Source organism: Megachile rotundata, chromosome 14 (assembly GCF_050947335.1).
Source record: "Megachile rotundata isolate GNS110a chromosome 14, iyMegRotu1, whole genome shotgun sequence".
NCBI classification, from domain to species: domain Eukaryota; kingdom Metazoa; phylum Arthropoda; class Insecta; order Hymenoptera; family Megachilidae; genus Megachile; species Megachile rotundata.
The window spans coordinates 10,252,095-10,264,661 of NC_134996.1; the positions used below are offsets into that span (position 1 = coordinate 10,252,095).

The 12,567-nt window shown below is 34.5% G+C and overlaps 2 protein-coding genes across 5 annotated transcripts; both read left to right on the forward strand.

Moving 5' to 3' along the window:
* The first annotated feature begins 660 nt into the window (after positions 1-660).
* Positions 661-2,672, forward strand: MRG15 (mortality factor 4-like). Its single transcript, XM_003699544.3, has 6 exons — positions 661-875; positions 1,016-1,133; positions 1,198-1,506; positions 1,577-1,789; positions 1,896-2,065; positions 2,148-2,672. The coding sequence occupies exons 1-6, from the start codon at positions 848-850 to the stop codon at positions 2,318-2,320; spliced, it is 1,011 nt and encodes a 336-aa protein (XP_003699592.1). The 5' UTR covers positions 661-847; the 3' UTR covers positions 2,321-2,672.
* Positions 2,673-5,101: 2,429 nt separating this feature from the next.
* LOC100882721 (serine/threonine-protein phosphatase PP1-beta catalytic subunit) lies at positions 5,102-12,535 on the forward strand. 4 transcript variants are annotated; one of them, XM_076539510.1, is made up of 7 exons: positions 5,140-5,313; positions 5,802-5,873; positions 8,770-9,257; positions 9,853-9,951; positions 10,031-10,270; positions 10,340-10,502; positions 10,911-12,535. In XM_076539510.1, exons 1-6 carry the CDS (start codon positions 5,262-5,264, stop codon positions 10,445-10,447), a joined length of 1,059 nt encoding a protein of 352 aa, XP_076395625.1. In that variant the 5' UTR covers positions 5,140-5,261; the 3' UTR covers positions 10,448-10,502; positions 10,911-12,535. The 4 variants fall into 4 exon arrangements, with proteins under 4 accessions (XP_012140191.1, XP_012140183.1, XP_076395625.1 ...); XM_012284793.2 differs by lacking the exon at positions 5,802-5,873 and having other exon boundaries at positions 5,103-5,366; XM_003699530.3 differs by lacking the exon at positions 5,802-5,873 and having other exon boundaries at positions 5,149-5,313.
* Positions 12,536-12,567: the final 32 nt, after the last annotated feature.

The window sequence follows — 12,567 nt, forward strand, 5'->3', positions numbered from 1 at the left end:
CGTTGACCGCCCGTCGCACGCGCTCGGGTACACATCTTTTATGTTATGTATATTTTGACGTTTTATATACACAACGGTATTATATACGAGAATAAAATTTTAAATATGGTGTATGTTATTGTCTACTTCCATGTTTTATATTTCACTTCACATGTTTTTGAATATCGCACGTATCAATGAGCGACTGCGCATGCGCGAGCAGCTACCGTACAGTACAACTCCCTCATATGATTAAAAACTTGAAATCTACGCGTGAAGATTAATAAACTATACTTTTATCTACAAGATTAGGTTCTACATATCTAAATTTAAAGTTCAAAGTTTCTAAATACGCAATTTCTGAATGTTTAAATTACTAACCTTTAAATTTAAAAACTTATACATTACGCAACTCTATGGTTACTCCATGATATTATAGATCGAAATAAAAATAATAACATCTATAACGATCATTGCACTTTGTAACCTTCGGTTCCAATTGAAAATATATAAAGGTTATGTTACCAATAGTTACGTTCACATCAAAGTGTCGTTGATATTTCAAATTCAAATTCAAATTCAAATTGAGTTGATCCTCGCGCAGGTTAGGTAATCGTACAGATGAAAAACCTCTAGTAAGAAAGTCAGGTTCCTATCTAGTAACTTGCATTGCGTATCAGCCTTTACGCAACCAACATATAAAATAAGTACAAAGACGCCACTTTCAAAGTGTACTTTAAATTGATCGCTGGCAATCAATTGTTTTATATTGGCGCGAATTATCAAGCGATTTATCAAATTTGTCCGATTTTTTAAACTGACGTTTTTAAGAAAAACAGCCAAAATAAGCAATCCAAAGGATACGAGTATGCCACCCAAGTGTAAATTTCAAGAAGGTAGACACTTAATTTTTAATACAACTCTATCGAAAGTTCCAGTGTATATTAAATGAATTTTTATAACTGAATATTGAGTGCTTTTCACGTTTTTGATGTATTAGCAATGTTATTTACTATTATTATATGATAATTTGCAGGGGAGAAGGTCCTCTGTTTTCATGGGCCATTAATTTATGAAGCAAAATGTCTAAAGTCCTCCATTACTAAGGAAAAACAGATCAAATATTTCATTCATTATGCTGGTTGGAATAAAAAGTACGTATTTAATTCTGTCTTATATGTTTGAACACGAATAAAATTGTGGGAATGATTGAAATAGTTGGGACGAGTGGGTTCCGGAAAGTAGAGTTCTTAAATACAATGAAGCAAATGTGCAAAGACAAAGAGAGGTTCAAAGAGCACATTCTAATCAGCAATCTGCGCAAAAGGCCAAAAAGGGCAGCACCTCCTCTAAAACTCAAGGACGTAGAAGTGAAGGTGTACGTGAAAAAGACACAGATAGTAGAGCAAGCACTCCTGTTGCGACAGTTGATAAAGGTGTTAGTCGGTTTAGCAAAGGTACAAGTAGTAGCGTAACTCCATCATCATCTCATGATACTTCGTTAGAAGCTCCGCGTAAGAAGCGCAGGTTTGTTTCAAACAGGATTTTTTTGTTGTACGTTAGTTGAGCAGCATAGGATAATTAAATTTTGTTGTAGCCGTTTAGAGCCATCGGGTGAAACAGAAGAATATCTCACCAAAGTAGAGGTTAAAATTAAAATCCCAGAGGAATTAAAATTTGTACTTATAGATGAATCAGAAGTTATACTGAAACATCATAAATTACCTGCTTTACCTGTAAAGAATACGGTTGACAAAATTTTAGATGATTATGTTGAATCAAAATCGTTAGGAAAAAATGACTCTGTCAGGTACTTATATTTATAATTTTTGTGTGAGAATATGTATCATTATAATTTATAATTTTAAAAATTATTTACTTGCTTTTATTGACAGTTGTGACATAATTATTTTCAGAGAAAGTACACTAGAAATAACTAAAGGAATTCGTGAATATTTTAATATATCCCTAGGCTTGCAATTATTATATAAATGGGAGCGGCCACAATTCATACAGATTATGAATGATAATCCTGAAACACTGCCTAGCCAATTATATGGTGCATTTCACTTATTAAGGCTATTTGGTGAGAGCACTTATTTTTTGTGTATCTTTTAATTACAATATTCTTGTATAATTATTAACATGCAATTAAAATATTTTTATAGTAAGACTTGGTGGAATGTTGTCATACACCACACTGGACGAAAGAAGTATACAGTTGCTGCTATCACATTTTCACGATTTCTTGCAGTATTTGCAAAAAAATAATACCGAATTATTCAATTTGCAGCAAGACTATGCGGATTCACCACCCGATTATCATAGGAAATATGCCTAATTTAGTATAAATAAATTTATATATTTAATTACACGAAGCAATACTGTAACTTCTGATTACTTTATACGGCAGCTGCAATATTTGTTCGAAAAATATCTATACTAAATACTGTTGTAATTACTTTCTATACAAAATAGGTTATTGTAAAAAGGAACAAATTTTACATATTGTTAAATATTGCCCAAAACAATTCTAAAATGTGAACTTGATTTTCAGTTGACGAAATGTACAGAAAAGATATAATACGTTTAATGATACATGTTTTAATTTAAATTAAGATAATTAAGATGATATTTATTGTAAACATATATGTATTACAACTTTATTATATCTAATTACAATTTTATACATATTTCAGAGTATTTAATTTATACATTTTTTGAGTAGTACACCCAACTACCAAATTTGCATTCCCTAGGGAAAATGGCAGCTCAGAAAAATTTTTACAAGTCCAATGTTATTCTCTGTATTACCGACGAGACACAGTATAGTGTGTGAATTGTTCTGAACACATAATCCACATTTTTGGACCAATAGAATATATTGGAAAGAAAATAAAATTAGTATTAAAAATATACAGCATATTAATTAATAAAATTAATAACTAGGTCTGTTTGATTGAGGCGCTCCGCGCCTAACCTACCAATTTTGAGCGAGCGAGTAAATTTCACGGTAAAGCAAAAATAGTCAACCGTGTCATCCGGTTGAATTGGTTGAGTGGTGCAAGAGAAAAACGTGGACAAAAAACTTGAAAAGTCAAGTACATAAGCGCGAGCAAATTCAATTTTGCATTAAAGTCTACGGGGATATGGTTTTTCGGTGATTATTCCTCTGTTGCATGTGCGGGCGGCGCGCAGGGGGAATATACACGATAATGGGTATGCAAAATTGTTAATTACTCACTTTCTGAGCACAGTCCACGAACTTTTATAATTAAAGAATGGTCAGCAATGCATTATTTACAAGGTTCGATCATAAAAGTTCATAAATAATGTTCAGGTAATGAGTAATTAATTATTTTATGTCAGCATTCCGATACGTACTTGAGTCGCCTATGTCAATTCTACTACGTATGTAGAATGCAATATTTTGGCACTTTGGCGACGTAGTATGGTTCCTGAGGCATTTAGAAACAAATTTCTATGAGGGTTTGATGCGTTTTGATGCCTAATAAAGCCAGGAAATCAATTTTTGTCGAATTCGGTCGAGAACGGTACAGGTGGCGCCATCTAGCGGCGAGCGGCGGAACTACGAAAAACTAAAATCTCGATTTTCTCGAAAACTAGGGACTTTTCCGAAATTCTGAGATATACAAATTGTTCCTTATCGCCTACGGAATCGAACGAATGTAATTATAGCCTGCTAGGACAATTATTAAGGAAAATAGAAAGATAGCCCATTTCATGGACTAAAAAATTGGCGTCCATCTAGCGGCGAAAGTTGGAACTACAAAAATATAAAAATGCGATTTTCTCGAAAATTAGCGAACTTTGAGTACTTCCGAGACTCAGAAAGTGTTGTGTGATCGCATTAGAAGCAAAATAATGCAACAAAAGCTTCTTAAAGGCTTTAATAAAGAAAATAAAAAAAATGCCATTTTATGGAGAAAATTTGTGGCGCCATCTAGCGGCGGCACTGCGAACTAAATTGAAAAAACGTATGTCCGAACACGCATTAAGGGGTCAAATAAAAATTAATTTTCTGGGCTTAATAGGCAAAAAAATGGATAACTTATTTATGAAAAATTGCTTTAAATTGTCTGAAGAAGCATAGTAGGTCGTCAAAGTTGCGAGATATTACTTTTTATATTTTTTCTTAACGCGTGTACGGGCATACGTTTTTTCAATTTAGTTCGCAGTTCCGCCGCTAGATGGCGCCACAAATTTTCTCCATAAAATGGCATTTTTTTTATTTTCTTTATTAAAGCCTTTAAGAAGCTTTTGTTGCATTATTTTGCTTCTAATGCGATCACACTACACTTTTTGAGCCTCGGAAGTACTCAAAGTTCGCTAATTTTCGAGAAAATCACATTTTTATATTTTTGTAGTTCCAACTTTCGCCGCTAGATGGACGCCAATTTTTTAGTCCATGAAATGGGCTATTTTTCTATTTTCCTTAATAATTGTCCTAGCAGGCTATAATTACATTCGTTCGATTCCGTAGGCGATAAGGAACAATTTTTATATCTCAGAATTTCGGAAAAGTCCCTAGTTTTCGAGAAAATCGAGATTTTAATTTTTCGTAGTTCCGCCGCTCGCCGCTAGATGGTGCCACCCGTACCGTTTTCGACCGAATTCGACAAAAATTGATTTCCTGACTTTATTAGGCATCAAAACGCATCAAACCCTTATAGAAATTTGTTTCTAAATGCTTCAGGAACCATACTGCGTCGCCAAAGTGCCGAAATATTCATTTTTTTATTTTCCTTATATGCGTGTTCGAACCCTCATTTCTTAGGATCAATTTTTTCGGTGATTATTCCTTCGTGAATAATAATAATAATAATATGACTTTTTATAACTTTCTTATCTGCCTATTCTGACATACATTTTTTCTTATTAGTTCGTCCGTTTCACCGCTAGATGGCGAAACGTGACCGTTTCCTGTCAACATTTGAAAAGTAAGGATTGTGCGCTTTTTGGCGCGCCTTTTTTAAAAAGCAGTCGCACCAACTACTACGTACAGCTTAACCTAATGACGAAAAACAACTATCCTAGTAACTTCTCAGAGGGCGCCTGTGTCAGTCGTCGCACCAATTTTCTGTTCAGTCGGTACTTCAATACGTGAGAACAGAATTCCGTAAGATGACAGATCTGTTATATATCCCGTCTATGGTCATATAGACATGAAATCGACGCGAATCGTATATACAGTTAAATGCGTACACAAACGTATCGTCTAGCCTGCAAACATCGGGTCAGTCAGTCAGTGGCAAGAAAAAATGGCGGATGTCGAGTTGAACGTCGACAACCTGATACAAAGATTGTTGGAAGGTACGTGATAAAAAAGGAAGCCTCTGTGAAAAGAAAGTGCGATATTGTTCTCGGTAATATCATCTTCGATTTGGTGTACAGTTGAACGATACTTATTTTTTCCAAAACACCCACTGAAGATCGTTCGTAAGCGAAGTCGCGCCGCGTACATCGAGTATATACATATATTTTCTATTCCAGCCAAAGCAAGATTAAATCGTGCGCGGTCTATTTTATGACATCCGATGTCTATGCTTTACGAATCCGTGTATGGTTTTTATCGTGGCTCTTTGTTTGTCGAAAGTTTTCGTTTTTATAAATCGAAAAGTCAAAAAGAAAAAAATAACAAAAGATATTGATCTGTGTGTTGCAGTCGTTGTTTAATTCTTACGTGCCAGACGTCTTCGGATTTGTTCCGTAATTTTTTTGATTTCTCTCAGAAAGGCAAAATTATTTTCTTTCGTTTGTTTTCTTTCTCATGCTACATGTCGGAACTGTTTGCGGTAAAGTATACCACACGCAGAAAGACCAGGTTCAGAAGAAAGCCAAGCTTAAAGATATTTTCTCGTCGGATTTCGTTGGTACGCAATAAGGAATCCACCCCCATGTAGTTCTTTTCTTTCTTTCGTTTTTTAGTTGCGTCTTTTACTTGTCTCAACGTCGTACGTGAACGCTCGCCATCGTTTGCTTATGATCTACTATGTAAACCGAACGTAGAAGCTAGATATAGTATCGTGGCACCTGCAACGTTCAGTTTCTCCCAAGATATCATCTTCGTTCTCAGTTACTTCATCATATCGTTAAGTGTCCCATTAGCTTTTCTGATTTTATCGTATTCTTGTTCACGCCAAATACAACTTGCAATATTTCTTTGTATTATACTTGTAAATGCAATATATTTAACTTTTAGAGTACAGAGCCTATTTTTTTAAACAGATAATGAAATCACTCTAAATACCCACTAAAAATTTATTAAAACAGCTCTCAGTCTGTATTTTCTGGTATTTTAATTCATCTGCATACTGGTAAGTAAAAATTGTATTGACCATTCACATGAATAACAGACTGGTATATTAAAGATGTACAGTACTTCTGTGTATGATGCATATCTATGTATATTCATTGAATAGTACTATTCAAGCTATAACTTATTTTCAACAACTCTTCTTTATCTCTTCTCACCAGAACTTATGAGAGCATCTTTTAAAGATGTTTCATGTTTTAAATAGAATCAGTTAAAGAGTTCTATAACTTTTTGGATCCCCAGTTATAACTCTATATAAATCTTGAAATAGTTCAAGTCTTTTGCTTCATACTCTAAAGGTTAATATTACTGAAACTTGAATATATTCAAGCATAAATCTTTTGGGACCATTTACTCAGCAATAACATTGAACTTATATCACGTTCTATAAATAAAAGATCATAGTTACATGAAAAATACAACTTGTAACAATGCAATTTGCACGTAAATTATTGCTTGAATGCAAATTAGTTAACTTGCATGCTTGATATGATATTTGTCAGTGTTGATTGACCAAGCTTTTATGAGGACAGTACGTGTATATTTCTCTCATCTCTCAATGAGTCGGCTATCTTTTGTGAAGATAATATCGTGTTCTCTTTGGGGATCTTACAGCACAATTTGATGTACTTTTATATGAACATATTGTTAGTGTTAATGTTTTTTATCCTGGCACATGTTTTCTTAATGTATTTAAGTAATAAATGTATGTTACAACACTGGCTACTGAATATATTTAGAATAAGTGTCTTACTTGGCATATACGTATTACAAATTGAATGTAAACTTGTTATTATCTTTTTGCAGAGATTAATGTATTCGTTATATACACATTGTTCTTTGATAAGACACCTCTTTTTCACGAGAGTTATTTTCAAATTTATTACAATCAGAATGAAGATGTTAATGCTTGGCGAAGAATAATCTTTTTTTTAATCTTTCCTGCGTGATCTACAGTGGTATCTTTTATTTGTTTATTTTTTTTTACAAATTAAACGAGAATTTACAGTGAACTATAACATGTTCGAAGAGTTAATTCAAGCTATCGCGTGCGATCAAATATAACTATGACGATGACTAAATTTTTTCTATCGTCGGCTCCGTTTCCGTAAATAACCGCAAATATTAATAGATATTGTTTCCGACATTTTGCTGTTTTAGGATATATTCTATCATTAATTCATTTCTTCTTTTTTCCTCGGATTTTTGTTTATTAATCATGATGCTTAGATACTCTGGTTGATGTGACCTTGCTGATATGCAGTTTTCCAATAACCATCATCGGCCCAGTTTAGCCGCATCGTGAATTCCTTTATAGCTATAAATAATCTAGTGACACTGATACAAGGTTCTGAAGAGCAATCTGGGAAACGAAATTTCTCATTTCTTGCTCGTACTATATACCATGTTCGTATTGTACGGCCTATATTCATATATCACGATCAGTGATTACACACGTGACTAACCGGCCCCGGGCTTTTGTTTTCGTGTTCCACAAGTTTATATACCCGTACAGTTGTATTATTCGAACTCATATAACCACTTAATCCCGTCGAAGCATTATAACTACAATGTGTGCGACAACCTTTTGTGTTCTCGGTTATTGCATCAAGAGAAAACCTATATCACGTTGCTTGATGTTTTTACAATCGATCTTCTAACGTAATGCTTCCGTGTCATCGAACACTATTTAACCCGTGCTTTACGCGTAATCATTGCATCATTCGGGAAATAATTTTTTTCTCACGTATTTTCGTTAAAAAAAGTTTTAACTTATTAATACTCTGAGATCGAAAATTATTTCCATGAATGGCTATTTAATGCTTTACAGCTCACTCGATATTGGAGATGCTGATATCGATTATTGATACATAATGATATATCGATCATATCGTGACTAAGGAAATGCGCAATTTTGTCGTTCATATTTGTTAAGCTTGAAACTTAACATAATCTGATTTCATCAGTCTAATTTAAACTCCGAAGTTAATTTAATCTGATTTGAGCAGATTTAAGCTTGAAATATAATCTAATCTAACTTGAAAACAAGAGTAATTAAATTTGAACAATAAAAGGAGGAATTACATTTGCATTTAGTTCGTCATAACGATGCTATCGATACATCAAATAATATCGATATTGATCGGTAACAGCTGTAACAATAAACGAGATGTGATATATGAATAATGACGTTTTACCGAGTGGAATCGTAATAAACACGTCAGGACCGTATATCGCGAATCCGAACGATAGGAATACAATCGAATCCGTGTAATCGTATTACCCTTGTTCCCCTTTGAAATCGGTTCTCGGCAGTCAGACACCTTCATGCTCCAGCGTAGACTTATGCTCGATGTACCTGTGAAAACGAATCTTTGATGCCTCGCGTCGATACACGAGGGAAACTAACTAGAAGAAAAGGCGTTTAAAACGTGCAAATTTTCTGGCCACAGTCAGAGGATGCCGACCAGGAAAAACCGTTGTTATGTCCGAGAGCGAGGTGCGCGGCCTTTGCCTGAAATCGCGGGAGATCTTTCTTCAACAGCCGATCCTGCTCGAGCTGGAGGCGCCACTTAAGATCTGCGGCGACATTCACGGTCAATACACCGATTTGCTGCGATTGTTCGAATACGGGGGTTTCCCGCCGGAAGCGAACTATTTGTTTCTCGGTGACTACGTGGACCGGGGTAAGCAGTCGTTGGAGACGATATGCTTGCTGCTCGCGTACAAAATCAAATACCCAGAAAACTTCTTCCTGTTGCGTGGTAATCACGAGTGCGCCAGCATAAACAGGATATACGGATTCTACGACGAATGCAAGAGACGGTACAACATCAAACTATGGAAGACGTTCACCGATTGCTTCAACTGTTTACCGATCGCCGCGATCATCGACGAGAAGATATTCTGTTGCCACGGCGGCCTCAGTCCGGATCTTCAGGTGATTCGATTTCGTCATTTCAGGAGGACGCAACGAAATATGATTTATTTTTATCGCAGGACAGCGTTATGACACGCGTAATTTATCGAGATTTCAAACTTTTACAAACCGCGCCAAATTTATATTTGCTCGAAGATGACGATATTCTAAAAACGTTTTTGCGTCATATTTTCACGCGATATTAAATTTTAATATACTCCGGTTAAATTTATAGTTTGCCTTGAAATTTTGGAATATCGTCGTGTGGCGGCTCGTGGCAGGAAATTGAAAAATAAACCGGCTAATCGATTTTTTTTATTTATATTGTAGGGTGGAGAATAATGAAACTTTAATCTCTGTTCCCTGTCAACATGTTTAAAATTAATTTTTTTACATTATTGCTATTTGGGTGCAACATTTACTTCTCTTGGTTGAAGAGAAAGATAGTAACTCTCTGCTATCTATTTCTCAGTCTTAGAAGAGTCTGGCAAGAAAATAGAGAGAGTTCTAAAATTTAAGAACTAATTTTGGAATATTTCATCTACGCTCCTCAGCTAAGAGAAGCCTAAGTTGTACAATACCATGCAAATGTTTGAATACAGTTTTTATTTAACAGAATATGGAACAAATAAGAAGAATTATGCGCCCAACGGATGTACCTGACACTGGCCTTCTCTGTGACCTGCTGTGGTCAGATCCAGACAAAGAGGTCCAGGTATAAAGATCTTATAATTATATTATTTGTATTAAGTCATCCTTTATCTACATAAACTACATCCTTAATTTTGTTTCAGGGATGGGGTGAAAATGATAGAGGTGTATCTTTCACATTTGGTCCGGATGTAGTATCTAAATTTTTAAATCGCCATGATATGGACTTGATATGCAGGGCACATCAAGTGGTCGAAGATGGTTACGAATTTTTCGCGAAACGTCAGTTGGTTACTTTATTTTCTGCTCCTAATTACTGTGGAGAGTTCGACAACGCCGGTGGAATGATGAGCGTCGATGAAACACTAATGTGCAGTTTTCAGGTTAGGTTTCATACCCTTGGAGATATATTTGCATTTTTATTTAATTGTAACACATAGCTATGTCTGTAGATCTTGAAACCTTCAGAGAAGAAAGCAAAATACCAGTACTTAAGTTTGAATACGGGTCAAGCAACAAGACCATCTACACCACAAAGGAATCCAGCCAAAAAGAAATGACAGCCTTGTGCTCATCTTTTGACATCAACACCATTAGCGGATGCTCTTGTGTTAGGTAAACTGATTTTATGTTTAAGGAAATTTTCCCTATTAATGTTCTAAAGCGAACATCGATAGGCGTTAATGAATTAACATTAAAGAGCGTAACACCAGAAAATGAATAACAGAGTGAGGAGGTGAGACACGTAGTGGTGTTTGGTTATCCATAATTATTTGTGATCGCGGAAGACTTTAAGGTGCAATTTTAATTTTCTTCTTCGCATATGATTTAAATCTTAGCATTTTAAGTACATTTATTACGTTGACTGATTAGCATTTAAAACGTTACACGTTGTATTAATAGAACCTGTTCAAGTGCGTTTGTCATGGAAGGTTTAGAAACGAAAAAAAGAAAAAAAAAAAACAAAAAGATAAGATCTAACTTTGCTAATACTTTTCATGAGTATTACTTTTCATGTTTCAGCATGAAGACGTCAAGAGAAGTGTGTAACATTACCTCTTCCTTGATTACATCTAATAAGATAAGTAATATAATTAAAAGCGATACGTTTTTCAATTTCAAGTAAGGATCATTTCCGCATTGTCTGGTAAAATTATTAACACGTATCTTCCAGATGCGGCGTGGTCCTTGATATGCCATTAGCGTTTAATGAAATTTCCACATTCTCATTTGATTATTTATTGCTTCCATCGTTAAATGTTCAGTGTAATTATTAGATTTGCTGACTATTCCTGATACTTCTCTATTATTGCCATCGCTTCGCAGCTGATTTAAATTACATGTAATCATTTAACAACGCGCTGTGCGTTATGTACATAGATATTCATTTCTTTCGCTCCATGTGTTACTTCTGTTTTGTCATCTCATGTTCATACGATCTTCGATATTTTACTTTTTAATGTTCTATAAATATTGACAGCACGTTCCAACATACGTTGTAGAAATACTAAACCGTTTATTCTCTAAGAATGAAAAATCAGAGAGGAACAGAGAACCAGTATTTTTAAGATAATTCTATGCAGATTACATTATTGTCTTTTTATTCATCGTAAGGAGAGGATTCGAATAATTATTTCAAATGCAGATTAAGAGGTTGATATAAAAAATACCAAATTACTCAAATCTCTTTCTATCGGATACAATGCACTCAGATTGTCACTTCTAAGAACTATTTCACTTTCAGATTCGTTTATCATTTGCGAACGTCATTTAATCATCCATCAAGCATTGTGCAGCATTTAATTTTGAATACACGCTTTAGTAACATGGCAATATTTTGCAAAGCATTTATTTTTATTCATTTAAAGAAAAACATTCTGCTGAATAATAAATTGTGCAAAGTAGTTGGCATAATTAAAAGTAACGCGTACTAGAAAGTATCAAAAACAAAACTTGAATACTGACCTGTATAGAACTTAAGCGAGTTTACAAAGATATATGTACATATATATGTATATATGCGTGTGCGTATATATATACATATATATCAAAAAGACAAAAAAAAAAAAAGAAACAATACAATGATTAAAAGAGAAAAAAATTATCTTAGATCGCACTGTATCGTAAATTTACTATTAGTTCAAGAAGCGAGAGCATCACGAGTATTATCTGAAAGTGAAATAATCAACTTCGTATCGTTAAACGATAAAAAAGCGACCAGTGATTAAATGTAATTTGCGTTTCCCAAGGAAATTATTTTAAATGCGAACCATTGTCAATCTTTGTTTACTGTATTGTTAATTGATAGACGAGTGTAATTTGTTCTTCCGTGTTTAAGTAATCTCTGCAAAGAAGGTTGTTAGAAAAAAACGGCCACATTCTTCCCGCCATTTTCATCCCCTTCTTCCCTCTGATATAAGTTTAATAAAAAAGAAGCGGTTGTGATCCCTCGGTATGCGTTTTGTCCGAAACTCGTAAATTATATACACAGATATTATATTTGTAAATGACGGATCAGTCGTGATTCGACGTTCAGGTGTAAAACGTAGGGGTCAAAGATCGATCGAATCTCGACGGAACACGGCAATGCAATGACATCCTAAAGATGTAAAACTTTCAGATAATAAACATGCATATTGTTGTACAAACCTGTTCATTTTCAGTTAAAAAGAAAAACATC

What these genes read in the sequence shown, in the direction of transcription:
- MRG15 (XM_003699544.3), top strand. Translation starts at nt 848, where the DNA reads ATGCCACCCAAGTGTAAATTTCAAGAAG. An exon ending in CAAGTGTAAATTTCAAGAAG is followed by an intron (nt 876 to 1,015) that starts GTAGACACTTAA and finishes GATAATTTGCAG; the next exon opens with GGGAGAAGGTCCTCTGTTTT. An exon ending in GGAAAAAATGACTCTGTCAG is followed by an intron (nt 1,790 to 1,895) that starts GTACTTATATTT and finishes AATTATTTTCAG; the next exon opens with AGAAAGTACACTAGAAATAA.
- LOC100882721 (XM_012284801.2), top strand. Translation starts at nt 5,198, where the DNA reads ATGCGTACACAAACGTATCGTCTAGCCTGCAAACATCGGGTCAGTCAG. An exon ending in AAAGTGCGATATTGTTCTCG is followed by an intron (nt 5,367 to 8,769) that starts GTAATATCATCT and finishes TTCTGGCCACAG; the next exon opens with TCAGAGGATGCCGACCAGGA. An exon ending in GCCTCAGTCCGGATCTTCAG is followed by an intron (nt 9,258 to 9,852) that starts GTGATTCGATTT and finishes TTTATTTAACAG; the next exon opens with AATATGGAACAAATAAGAAG.